The sequence below is a fragment of the Mustelus asterias genome, chromosome 1 (genome assembly GCF_964213995.1).
Source record: "Mustelus asterias chromosome 1, sMusAst1.hap1.1, whole genome shotgun sequence".
NCBI classification, from domain to species: Eukaryota; Metazoa; Chordata; class Chondrichthyes; order Carcharhiniformes; family Triakidae; genus Mustelus; species Mustelus asterias.
Window position 1 is genome coordinate 8,107,019 of NC_135801.1, and position 12,658 is coordinate 8,119,676.

Below are 12,658 nucleotides of genomic sequence, written 5' to 3' on the forward strand. Positions count from 1 at the left end.
TGAGACTCCCCACTCAGTTAAACTCTCCCATGCAAACTTTGTGTGACAGGAGAACCCTGGAAACATGTCTTCACAGAACAAACCACTCATGCCAGAGGTTTGTGAAGAAATTGCAATGCGAGGCAGATATATGTGTCAATATTGGAGAACTTGATCAAATTAAAATGAGGGCACTTCAACCTCCAGAATTACAGAGCCACACAGCAATCAAAAAATTTATACTGAATTCCCGTCTATTTAAGAAAAGATTGCTTCTTTTCTCACCCAAAAGGCAGATTGTAGCGCAATTGAACTGTAACTATTATGGTATCATGTCAAAAGTCTCGTTCAATAATGTTCCCAGATACGATTGCAGCAGGAAATGATATTTTCACTTTGGTGTACAGTTAATATATTTTCAGTTGAGAGAGGTTAGCACTCCACACTGTTGGGGAATATTGGGAAAAGTGAATTAAAGTGGCAGGATGTGCGACAAGTCATGATTTCAATCCAACAGGCAGTAAGTGTACGGTAGAGAAATTTGTGCAGGATGACCTTGTTGAAGTGTACACGAGGAACAATTCTAAATCAAATTAATGTCTGCTATGACATTAGATCAGAGTAATCCCAACGGCATGTGTTTCGGTCCCCGCTCCGGCTGAGATAGCCTCGGGTTCGCTCCTCTTCAGTTCTCTGGACAACGGCAGGTCCGACCCAAAGTGCCAAAACTCCTAAATCCACCCCCGCCAGAACGGGGATTGAACACCATGCCTGGCACCAAAACCTGACCCACACCGGACCTCCAATCAACTGAGCCAACCAGCACCCTCCACCAAGGTGCAAACCTTAGGGGGAGGTGATGGCCTAGTGGTATTATCGCTCGACTATTTATCCAAAAACTCAGCCAATGTTTTGGAGACCTGGGTTCGACTACCGCCACAGCAGGTGATGGAATTTGAATTCAATACAAAATATCTGGAATTAAGAATCTACTGATGACCATGAAACTGTTGTCGATTATCGGAAAAACCCATCTGGTTCACTAGGGTGGCATGGTGGCGCAGTGGTTAGCACTGCTGCCTCACAGCGCCAGGGACCCGGGTTCGATTCCCGGGTTGGGTCACTGTCTGTGTGGAGTCTGCACGTTCGCCTCGTGTCTGCGTGGGTTTCTTCCGGGTGCTCTAGTTTCCTCCCACAGTCCGAAAGATGTGCTGGTAAGGTGCGTTGGCCATGCTAAATTCTCCCGAACAGGTGCTGGAGTGTGGCGACTCGGGGAATTTCAGAGTAACTTCATTGCGGTGTCAATGTAAACCTACTTATGAAACTCATAAAGAAACTTTAATGTCCTTGAGTGAAGGAAATCTGTCATCCTTACCTGGTCTGGCCTGCATGTGACTCCAGAGCCACAACAATGTGGTTGACTCTCAACTGCCCTCCAAGGGCAACTAGGGATGGGCAATAAATGCTGGTCAGCCAGCGACACCCATGTCCTACGAATGGTTAAAAAAAACATGCAACTTTACATGCACGCTATAATCTGGAGCATTCGACAGTGAAAGTGGAGGCTCTAATTTCTTTCCATCACATGGCTCTCCTGGAGTCGCTCCTGTTTTTATCACTTGCCATCAGTGTTTGTTGGAAGGATTTACAAGTTGATAACAATTTGTTTGACCGCGTTACGAAGCCACCTTCCTCGGCCATCACATCTCCCTCAAGTGATTTATTCCAAGTGTGAATTTAGATATTGACTGTTGACAGGTTGTTTAGCATTAAAGATCATTAAATGTGATACAACTCCTGCCCTCACATCAGGATGGGTTTAATGGGAATCATCTCCCCAGTTTGCAACTTTACACATCAGGGCTGTCTTGAACTTGGAGCTTCTGGCTCAGAGTCAGGGATGCTGCCCACTGTGCCACAAGACCCTGCGCCTTGCTCCAAAATCATGGAACTTTGCCATGCATCCGCGAATAATCGCCAAGGATCTGCCTTTGGGCCGAGAACTAGAGATGACGATAACAGTTGCAGTAACTGATTTGCAGTTACTATTTCCCTCATAACTAACGAGATGGAAAGAATGCAATCTCCTTTGGGATTTCAATGGTAAGATTCAGAGGAGAATAAGAAGAATCAAGAATAACAGGTGAGGCTGTACTTCATGCATGACATACACATAGACCCTTGCCCTAGCACCCTCCTTACTGACTCAGGCATTCCTTCTTTGCCATGTTTTCAGCACAGTCTATGCCACCTTTTGGGTACCAACTCGCAGACAACTCATACCAGAGAGGCCACCTTTGCAAATCTCCCTCCACTGGACCCTTCCAAATCCAGCAGCAGTGAAACAAGCAGAGTTTCCCTGCCAGTAAGTGTGGTGAACCATTGTTGGTTCCCACCAGGTAGTGCTGAGCCAGGGTCTGGCCAGTACTATGAGTCTGTATATATGTTACTGTTGGGGTTAGGGTTGGGCTGTTCTACATGTTACTGTTGGGGTTAGGGTTGGGCTGTTCTACCTGTAATATAGTTCTTATGGTACATCTCATTCGGGTTCCGCCTCCTGGGAGAGGTATAAAGGTCACTGCTCTGTCTGGGACCCTTTAGTCTGGGATCGTGTATTATATATGGTAGCTCTATTGTTGTAGTCAATAAAAGCCTTTATTTCCCCGAGTACCTCTAGCCTCGTGAGTTATATCGCGCATCAGTAAGATGAACTGATGGGCAGAAAGTCCAGTGATTATTCTGACCTAGACAGCCCTGATTTGTAAAGCTGCAAACTGGGGAGATGATTCCCATTAAACCCATCCTGATGTGAGGACAGGAGTTGCATCACATTTAATGATCTTTAATGCTAAACCACCTGCCAACATTCAATATCTAAATTCATACTTGGAATAAACCACTTGGGGGAGATACTGGAGAAATGTGAGGCTTTTAGTGCGAGCTGGCGATGAGGTGGGCACAGTAAGAAGTCTCACAACACCAGGTTAAAGTCCAACAGGTTTATTTGGAATCACGAGCTTTCGGAGCGCTGCTCCTTCATCAGGTGAATGGAGGTTAGTTCACAAACACGGCATATATAGGCAAAGACACAACTGCAAAATAATTTAGCCTGTGATTATCCCTCTCTCCACTCGCACTGTCTGTACCTGTAAAGACTTGATTACCTGTAAAGACTCACATCTGAACCATTCTTCACATTCCAATCTGTAATTAGCTTGCAATTGTGTCTTTGTCTATAAATGCCATGTTTGTGAACCTACCTCCACTCACCTGATGAAGGAGCAGCGATCCGAAAGCTCGTGATTCCAAATAAACCTGTTGGACTTTAATCTGGTGTTGTGAGACTTCTTACTGAGCTTTTAGTAGTCGCTGCAGGGGATAAAATTGGAAGAGATACACCTTTAATTTCTAAATTCTGGATCACAGCCATTAATATGATTTCCACAGGAGTGCAACAGGCTTATACAACAGCTTAATAATTGCACCTTTTACCATATATAATGTCCCCAGTACACTTCACAACGGTCAAAATAAGCATTCATTCAGGGTAAATGCAAAATACTGCAGGTGCTGGAGTCTGAACCAAAAACAGGAAATGCTGGAAAATCTCAGCAGGTCTGACAGCATCTGTGGAGAGAGAATCGAGCCAACGTTTCGAGTCTGGATGACCCGTCGTCAGAGCTCGTTAAGGGTGATGGCTGCATAGATAGGAGGTTTGTAATGTTAAGGAGAGGTTAGAAGATGGAAGGGTTGATGGACAATGTGTTTCAGAGTGTAGAGCGAGAGTTGCCCCATTCCCAGTGGAATGGAGGGAGGTTGGATGTTGAGTCTGATGATCGCAGGGTGTGGGGAGCTGCACCAGAGCTGGTGAAGACTGCTCAATAAAGGGAGGAAGCAGAACCACAGGTGGAGTGGGGGGGGGGGGGGGGGGGGGTGGGGGGCGGCGGGGGGGGGGGGGCTGCGGTGCACAGGATGTTGTAGGTAAGGATTTTGAAATTTATTCACTGGAGGATGATCAGAATTCAACTTTGGCAAAGCTGAATCTGTTGCGGGGAGGAATATAGTGCAGGATAGGGTGGGGATTATAGAGTTTTTGATGTGTTGCAATGTGTGATAGGCCAGCAAGGAGAACTTCGGTGTCGGGGAGTTCAGAAGTGGCAAAGGATGGTGAATGGATTCAGTAACTGCTGTTGCAGCGAGATATGGGTGAGGGCAGCCTTCACTACATGGTGAAATAGGTGCCCAAAGTAATGGCTAGTACATGGAATCATAGAGGAGACTTAAACTTGTACTCTCAAATGTAGGCTGTGTATTCAGCTAGTGAGAGGTATAGAGTTAGGACCCAAGATCCAAAGTTTTTTAATGGCATTGAACAGGGTGACCTCAATATTGCTGTTGGCCTTGAGTTGAGGTAATTGAGGAGTGAAGAGTTGGGGTGGGGAAGGTAGACCTGGCTGTCGACTTCAGAAAGCTGATCACCAGAACGATAAACAATGTCACCCAGTACAGCTGACAAAAAGAATGAAGCTTCTAGTCGCTGTTGAGGTGATTTTTCAAGGGCAAGATGTTGTTCAAGGGCCTTTGAGGATGTTGTGCTAATTTTAATAATTTGGATCGTACGGAACAAAAGTATCAGTGAAAAAAAGAGACATGTCGAAGCTTTTCATCATGCACTCATCAGGACATTTGCAAGAATACCAAATGTAAAGGGAACAACAATTTACACTTCATAAGAAGAGAGTGCTGATTGGTTGGCAAGTGAACTCTGATTGGTAGAGACATTACCAAGACAAACGCACTAGTTAACTTATGACTGTTAGTTAACTGCCAAGCTTGGCTAAAATTCAAACCAGGCAGGTTGACTCTGATGGTTAAGGCATTGCCCTGGGAATGAACCAAAGCATGGATGTCACCTATTTTTGTTCAGTTGAAACAGGCAGGATGTGCATATGTGTTCTTTTTGTTTGCAAAGAACAGGGTTCTGTTTATTAATATATATAGCTTCTAGCTAACACAAGTGTACCACTCTGTGAATCCAACTGATAATCTTAAATTGGATGTCAGCGCAGTTCTTAACACATTAAGAACAGTGTTTTCAAATGTTGTCCAATCTCGGAATCACATCTAATGTTGGACACTGTGTTTTGAGGATTTAGCAAGTGTGGGCTGGTTGGGTACAGTCTGTACCTTGTCTGTTGTGAACCGGGGAAGGAACGTGCTGTTTGATATGATCTGCCAGTCTTTGGGAAGTAGGGGCTATGTACACTGGCACTGAAATTCATATACCACATTATTCATTGGTGTGATAGGCAGAATGTCTTGTTGGCTTCACAGCAGCAACCTGTTAATGGCGAACGCCACTCATGTTGCTACTGCATAGTGGCAGAGTGAAACACAGAAACATAGAAGATAAGAGCAGGAGGAGGCCATTTGGCCCTTCGAGCCTGCTCCGCCATTCATTACGATCATGGCTGATCATCCAACTCAATAGCCTAATCCTGCTTTCTCCCCATAACCTTTGATCCCATTCACCCCAAGTGCTATATCCAGCCGCCTCTTGAATACATTCAATGTTTTGGCATCAACCACTTCCTGCGGTAATGAATTCCAGAGGTTCACCACTCTTGGATGAAGAAATGTCTCCTCATCTCCGTCCTAAATGGTCTACCTTGTATCCTCAGACTGTGACCCCTGGTTCTGGACACCCCCACCATCGGCACCATCCTCTTTACATCTACCCTGTCTAGTCCTGTTGGAATTTTATAAGTCTCGATGAAATACCCCCCTCATTCGTCTGAATGCCAGTGAAAACATCAGCTTCACGTGTTGCTCAAAGCTTTGAGATACCTTGCCCTTCCAGGGCGATCTGAGATAGACTGAGCATTTTTTAGAACCAAAAGTGGTGGCCGTAACCCAATTTGTGAGTTTGTGCGACATTTAGTGAGCAATGTTCTGGTCGGGTAACCATCATCTCACAGGATGGCTTTGAGACACCTTATTTCAGCATCAGTCTTCAGGCTGAGCAAGAGGCCAATCGTGTGGTGAATGAACTGTAGGAATCCCAACACCTGTATTGACTAGTAAAGGTAGGCTTCTGGTAGATGATTGCAGAGAAACACCAGCAGATCTCTCAACCATGTCAAAGAAAGAGAGTTAATTTGGATGCCCCATTTCAAAGGTGGATTTGAGTGCAGGATGGTGCCCATTAAGGTGCATCAGGAAATCCTTACATGCAGCTGCAAATTCTAATATAACAAATGTATCATCTACATATTGGAAATATGCAATAGTGTCATTCCATCGTTTCTCATGGAACCTAGCTTGTGGGAGCTGGGCCTGGAGGGGATTTTTAAAAATTCATTCATGGGACATGGGCATTGCTGGCAGGCCAGCATTTATTGCCCATCCCTAGTTACCCTTGTTCAGAGGGCAGTTGAGAATCAACCACATTGCTGTGGCTCTGGAGTCACATGTAGGCCAGACCAGGAAAGGACGGCAGATTTCTTTCCCTAAAGGACATTAGTGAACCAGATGTGTTTTGCCGACAATCGACAATGGTTTCATGGTCATCAGTAGATTCTTAATTCCAGTTTTTTCTATTGAATTCAAATTTTACCATCTGCCGTCACGGGATTTGAACCCGAGTCCCCAGGGCATTAGCTGAGTTTCTGGATTAATAGTCTAGTGATAATGCCACTAGGCCATCACCTCCCATGGCAACGTCCTCTATTTGGGCAGACATGGGCCAGTATTTTACAGGCACGCCCGCGCTAAAATCGGGGCAGGTGAGGCTCGCAGAACGGCAGTCTCCGTTCGCCTCAGGCGAGCCTTGGGCAGGCGAGGTGGTAAAATTCTGGCAATGATGTCATTCAAATTGAACTCAACTGCATGAGTTGAGTTCTTAAGGTCTATGAATACTGATTTGCACAATGGCAATGGGCCTAGGTTACCATGATATAGTGATGTGGTGTAAATGTCCATGACCTCCTTGAGCAGCACTTCGAATAGACTGGCAACGTAAAATGTGCACTTGGACATTGCATCACTGATGATCTGCAAGACTTGTATGGTCTTCGCAAATGTGAGAGAATCCTTCACTGTGTATGTGCAAAATGTGCTCAAAACTGGTTGTCGCAACTTGCCCAAACACTTGGCCAATTCATGTTGTGCAGAACCAGTCATAGATAAGGTAGGTTGCGAAGGGACATCAGTTTTGCGTGCCTTGGGCAACCCATACATACATTGATTCAGTGAGCTATGAGGTTGAATCCTATCATCTATACCATCTGGCACCTCATCTTGCTTAGACAAGTCCAACATGTGTTTTTTAGTTCCGATCAGAGTCAACTTGTTTGGTTTAAATTTAAACGAAACTCGGCAGTTAACTGGTCATCAGTTAACTGGTGCATTTAAGTCCAATAATTCCATGGCAACATCTCTGCTAAATCAGAGTCCATTTTACCAACCGGTCAGCACTCTCTTCTCGTGAAGTGTAAATTGTTATTCCCTGTACTTAGGTTATTCTTGAGATTTGTCCTGCTGAGTGCAAGATGAAAAGCTTTGGCATGCCTCTATTTCAGCGATACTTACGGGTTAATTTTGTTGGTGCAGTGAGGAGTGAAAGCAGGCTAGAACAGTGCGAGGAAGCTGAATCATGGAGGGGAATCGAGTGATTGACCAAGCAGAAAGATCAAAAAGGATGAAAATGGATGATTTCCTGCAGTCTTAGCCTCAGAGACTATCACTGGCATCTGACCAAGAGATGCTCGGTGTTGTGCGCAGAGTCAAAATTGGATTGAAGATATGCTTTGGTAATAGTGGTGAGAAGCTGTAAAATCTACCAAGCTATACTGCAAAAATATCCCCTAGGTTGGGTAATTGACTTCAACATTTGGGCAATGCAACCACTGGCATTCCTCTTAAAATATTCTAGCCGCCTCCACAGTTTATTAAAATGTTCTGTGCTGGTATTTCAAAGAAAGCAACCCCATGATACAACATAAGTCAAGAACAAACGCATAAAATATGCATACAAAATAATATAGCTCTCGGCCCTACTGAATGAGCAGCATCATAAATAATGTATTGTCAGTCACGCCTGTCATTTGCTGATATGCTGTGCATCATTCACTTTTAATAGTACAATGTACTTAATAACAGAGGACAAACTCAGCAGGATAACAGATGTGTTAACTTGAAAGCCCGTTGAGTTGAGCAACAAGCGACGAAGTAACAAAACGATATAGTCCAGGTGAAAATTCTAAGACTCCGGAACTCTTAACCTGCCTTGGAAACACTGAGCTATACCGACGTCCATATCCCTCCTCCTACAGGGTTTAACATTCAGATATTAAGCAGATTTAAAGGCTCCAAATGTTGGGCTGAATTTTACAGCTTCCTCGAGCCAAGGGGAGATGATGGCCAAGTAGCATTATCGCTAGACTATTAATGCAGAAACTCAGCTAATGTTCTGGGGATCCGGGTTCGAATCCCACCACAGCAGATGAATTTGAATTTAATAAAAAATATCTGGAATTAAGAATCTACTGATGACCAGGAAACCATTGTCGATTGTTGGAAAAACCCATCTGGTTCACTAATGTCCTTTAGGGAAGGAAATCTGCCGTCCTTACCTGGTCTGGCCTACATGTGACTCCAGAACCACAGCAATGTGGTTGACTCTCAACTGCCCCCCGAAGGCAACTCGGTATGAGTAATAAATGCTGGCCAGCCATGTCCCAGGAATGAATAAAAAAGAGGTGGGAGGGGTTCCATAAAATGGCCAGAGAAAGCTTGGGATGCGGGGGGGAGATGATAAGATATAGAACAAAGAAGAACAATACAGCACAGGAAACAGGCCCTTCGGCCCTCCAAGCCCGTGCCGCTCATTGATCCAACTAGACCATTCGTTTGTATCCCTCCATTCCCAGACTGCTCATGTGACTATCCAGATAAGTCTTAAATGATGCCAGCGTGTCTGCCTCCACCACCCTACTTGGCAGCGCATTCCAGGCCCCCACCACTCTCTGTGTAAAAAACGTCCCTCTGATATCGGAGTTATACCTCGCCCCTCTCACCTTGAGCCCGTGACCCCTCGTGATCGTCACCTCCGACCTGGGAAAAAGCTTCCCACTGTTTACCCTATCTATACTCTTCATAATTTTGTACACCTCTATTAGGTCTCCCCTCATTCTCCGTCTTTCCAGGGAGAACAAGCCCAGTTTACCCAATCTCTCCTCATAGCTAAGACCCTCCATACCAGGCAACATCCTGGTAAACCTTCTCTGCACTCTCTCTAAAGCCTCCACGTCCTTCTGGTAGTGCGGCGACCAGAACTGGACACAGTACTCCAAATGTGGCCTAACCAGCGTTCTATACAGCTGCAACATCAGACTCCAGCTTTTATACTCTATACCCCATCCTATAAAGTCAAGCATACCATATGCCTTCTTCACCACCTTCTCCACCTGTGCTGCCACCTAGGTCCCTCTGTGTTTCTATACTCTTGATGGCTCTGCCATTTATTGTATAACTCCCCCCTACATTAGTTCTTCCAAAATGCATCACTTCGCATTTATCTGGATTAAATTCCATCTGCCATTTCTCCGCCCAATTTACCAGCCTATCTATATCCTGCTGTATTGTCCGACAATGTTCATCGCTATCCGCAAGTCCAGCCATCTTCGTGTCATCCGCAAACACCAGTTACACCTTCTTCCAAATCATTTATATATATCACAAATAGCAGAGTTCCCAGTACAGAATTAGGTGCAGAATTCGGACATTTGGCCCATCGATTCTGCTCATTATTCAATCATGGCTGATATGCTTCTCAACTTCATTCTCCCAACCCTTTTCCCATAACATATGATCCCCTTACCAAGCAAGACTGTGTCTATCTCTGTCTTAAATACACTCAATAACCTGGCCTCCACAGCCTTCTGTGGCAATGAATTCCACAGATTCCACACACTGGACAGGACTTCACAGCCTCGCTCGACCTGAGACCAGAAAATCCTGCCCGAGGTCAACTGACATTCCCATTGTCCGCCCCTCACCCACTCCGATTCCATTGGCGGGCAGGGCGGTAGAATTCCGGCGATTATCTCTTTTTGTAAATGGAAGAAGAAAAAGGGAAAAGAAAGCGAAATTGCAGCTTAGGGCAACATTTGAACTCCGTTTACACAGAATTTTGCAATTTTCAATCTCCCACACATAGGCCGGAATTTTACTGGCACTCCTGCCCCGGTTCCGGGGGTGGATGAGGCTCGGAGAACAGCACTCTCCGCTGGCCTCGGGTTGGGATCGTATGAACCTCGGGCGGACGTGCCGGTAAAACTCCGCCCATAGCGTGCAACAATTTAATCTAACACTTTGGAGAATAATATACAGCTGGTGCAAAGAGGTGAGAGAAATACACTGTACCCTTCGGATGCCTTCCTGGGAATCCTTCACCGAGGTTTCTGTGCCGTTACCTCTGTTGATCATCCTCCACATTTGGGCGTACATGTTGTCTCTCTCAAAGGGGTTCATTCCTTTCACTCGAACATGCTCATACACAGCTGACTCCATCACTGTGCCATAGGGAATATCCGTTTGCTTGGAAAGATCTTGCAGGGACCTTTGAGTTGAGAAGAATAAGATAAATAAATAATGCCAAGTTCAAAAATAAATCCTAAATGCTTAATGTAAGGTCAGATGTCACTTATCCATGTCTAAAAACTCTTATATTTCATTGAGAGAGAACTCCAGGCTGCAAGGAATATACAACTAATCCACTAAACACTCTAGTGATCTTGGAAGCATTTGTTTGGGAACATTGGCCAAACTTTCAGGTATCAAGGGAGCATGGAATGTTAGGGCTCCAAGAAACAGGGACAATGGGGTGGTAGGAAGTTCATCCTTTGTATTTTGCACATATCTTTCTGGTTGTATCACAGCTTAGTATGGCTCCTGCTCTGCCCAAGACTGCAAGAAACTACAAAGGGTCGTGAACGAAGCTCAGTCCATCACTCAGTCCATCACTCCCATCTATTGACACTGTCTACACTTCCCACTGCCTCGGAAAAGCAGCCAGCATAATTAAGGACCCCACGCACCCCGGACATACTCTCTTCCACCTTCTTCCATCGAGAAAAAGATACGGAAGTCTGAGGTCACGTGCCAACTCACTCAAAAACAGTTTCTTCCCTGCTGCCACCAGACTTTTGAATGGACCTACCTTATATTAAGTTGATCTTTCGCTACACCCTAGCTATGACTGTAACGCTACATTCTGCACTCTCTCGTTTCCCTCTCCCCTATGTACTCGATGAATGGTATGCTTTGTCTGTACAGCACGCAAGAAACAACACTTTTCACTGTATACCAATACATGTGACAATAATAAATCAAATCAAACAATCTCACTGTAACATACTGAGAGGGATCAGATGGAACTCTGCGGGAGGTGACAGGAGGAGGGAAGGTGGAGGGAAAATAATCAAAGGCGGAAACAACATGAAATGATCTCTTTCACTTACAGCATAGAACATAGAACATTACAGCGCAGAACATAGAACATTACAGTGCAGTACAGGCCCTTCGGCCCTCGATGTTGCGCTGAACAGTGAAATCAATCTAAAGCCCTTCTAACCTACACTATTCCAATATCATCCATATGTTTATCCAATGACCATTTAAATGCCCTTAATGTTGACGAGTCCACTACTGCTGCAGGCAGGGCATTCCACGCCCTTACTACTCTCTGAGTGAAGAACCTACCTCTGACATCTGTCCTATATCTATACCCCTCAATTTAAAGCTATGTCCCCACGTGCTAGCAAGTGGCTCATCTAGTGCTGAAACACGCATCTAATCACATGTTACCGCTTGATTATTGTAACATTTCTGTTCTATTATTTTTGTGTTTTTTGTTTCCTGTTTGCATGTCTGTGAATATCCTTTAACGTGATTGGCTGCTTGGATAGTCTGCTGACATCACTCCAACTCTGCGCTGGGAATCCCTGGTGATGAAGATTGGAATCAGATGAGGTGCCGCTCCTTGACAATAGAGGGGAAATCCATGGCAGGGAGACCCGTGATATGCCAGTGAAACTTACTCTGAGGTCAGTGGTGAGCTCTCACCGCTGATTGCAAACCCTGAACCATCAAGGGTGACTCTTTTTTTCTAATTGGTTATAGCGTGATATTGGGAATTAATGCCGGTGGGAAGGTCTGAATGATAGTGGAGATTGGAAAGGGAAACATGAGTCTGGATTGAATGCATTGAAGCAAACAATAGGGTGGGAGAGAGAGAGAGATTCTGCACAGAAATAAACTCAGAGGATCAGAAATAGAAATGAAGAACACATGAAGTAAATATAATGTAAGGAATTACTGCATCATTCAAGGGAATAAACCCAAGAAAATATCAAAACGAGGAATTTTACCCACTTTAATGTTAATTCCTGGAAGAAGATCTCACCTGCTGTAATCCTTGACTGATTCACAAGAAGCTATTAAAGTGGATTTAGCATAAATAAATAGAAACTTAAAAATGTCACTGTGGCAGAATTTCAGGAATGAGTGGGGTGGATCGGGGTTGGGGAGAATGAGTGAGGTCGATCGGGGTTGGGGGGAATGAGTGAGGTCGATCGGGGTTGGGGGGAATGAGTGGGGTCAGTGGGGCTTGGGTGAA

At 44.9% G+C, this 12,658-nt stretch overlaps 1 protein-coding gene across 1 annotated transcript in view; it reads right to left on the reverse strand.

Annotated features, from left to right (window-relative positions):
- The window catches only part of grid2 (glutamate receptor, ionotropic, delta 2), an 858,176-nt gene that overhangs the window by 113,083 nt on the left and 732,435 nt on the right, over positions 1–12,658 (reverse strand). The window contains exon 13 of the mRNA XM_078225205.1: positions 10,405–10,600. Coding sequence (XP_078081331.1) covers positions 10,405–10,600 — 196 coding nt within the window. The remainder of the gene's footprint in view (positions 1–10,404; positions 10,601–12,658) is intronic.